The following is a 752-nucleotide window of genomic DNA, read 5'->3' on the forward strand; positions in this document are numbered from 1 at the left end:
GCCCGTCTCCCTGAGCCCCGCCTCCTCAGGTCAGGACACTGTCCTGCTGACGGCCACCTGGCCGGCCCCCCCTCTGTCGCCTCTGGGAGCCGATACAGTCACTCGGGTACTGGGCTCAGGGCTGCACCCTACGCATCTGGGGGCGCAGTACCCACCGCCCTTTCACGCTGGGGCTCCCCCTCGCGCTCCCCCTCGCGCCAGCTGCGTGCTCTCAGGAGTGAGGCCTGGGCCTCTGCGTGTGACTGTCCTTGTCGTGTCCGCGGCTCCAGGCTGGCGTCAGGTCTGCCACACTTGCCCCGATTTCTGCTCGTTTCCAGCTACGTCTCCAACGGGTCCGTCTACTTCGATACGGCGAAGTTCGCGTCCAGCGAGGGGCACTCGTACGGGAAGCTGGTGCCTGAGGCCGTGGGGGACCAGCAGGCCCTGCAGGAGGGGGAAGGTGAGCGGGGGGCGCGGGTGCCGACCTAGAAGGGCTTTTAGGGATTTCCACACGAAGGCTGTGGGAAGTATTATCTTATTTATTTTTATTGATTGATGAGAGGGGGGGGGCATCGGTTGGCCGCCTCACTCACTCGTGCGCTCACTGGCTGATGCCCGTGTGCCCGACGGGGAGGGAACCGCAACCTTAACTTGCGGCCTGTGGTCCCCACGCGTGACGGTAAGGCTCGCAGGCGGCGGGCTGTGGGGGGTTGGGGTCAGAGCCCTCGTGCTGGGTTTTCCACGGGGGCGTTGGCGCCCTGACCGCCACGTCG

General features: G+C 66.1%; 1 protein-coding gene across 1 annotated transcript in view; it reads left to right on the top strand.

Moving 5' to 3' along the window:
* The window catches only part of CARS (cysteinyl-tRNA synthetase), a 22,142-nt gene that overhangs the window by 8,207 nt on the left and 13,183 nt on the right, over nt 1-752 (top strand). Inside the window, exon 4 of the mRNA XM_014533097.1 lies at nt 202-439. Within this exon, the coding sequence (XP_014388583.1) occupies nt 202-439 (238 nt within the window). The remainder of the gene's footprint in view (nt 1-201; nt 440-752) is intronic.

The sequence above is a fragment of the Myotis brandtii genome, unplaced genomic scaffold, assembly GCF_000412655.1.
Source record: "Myotis brandtii unplaced genomic scaffold, ASM41265v1 scaffold940, whole genome shotgun sequence".
NCBI lineage: Eukaryota > Metazoa > Chordata > Mammalia > Chiroptera > Vespertilionidae > Myotis > Myotis brandtii.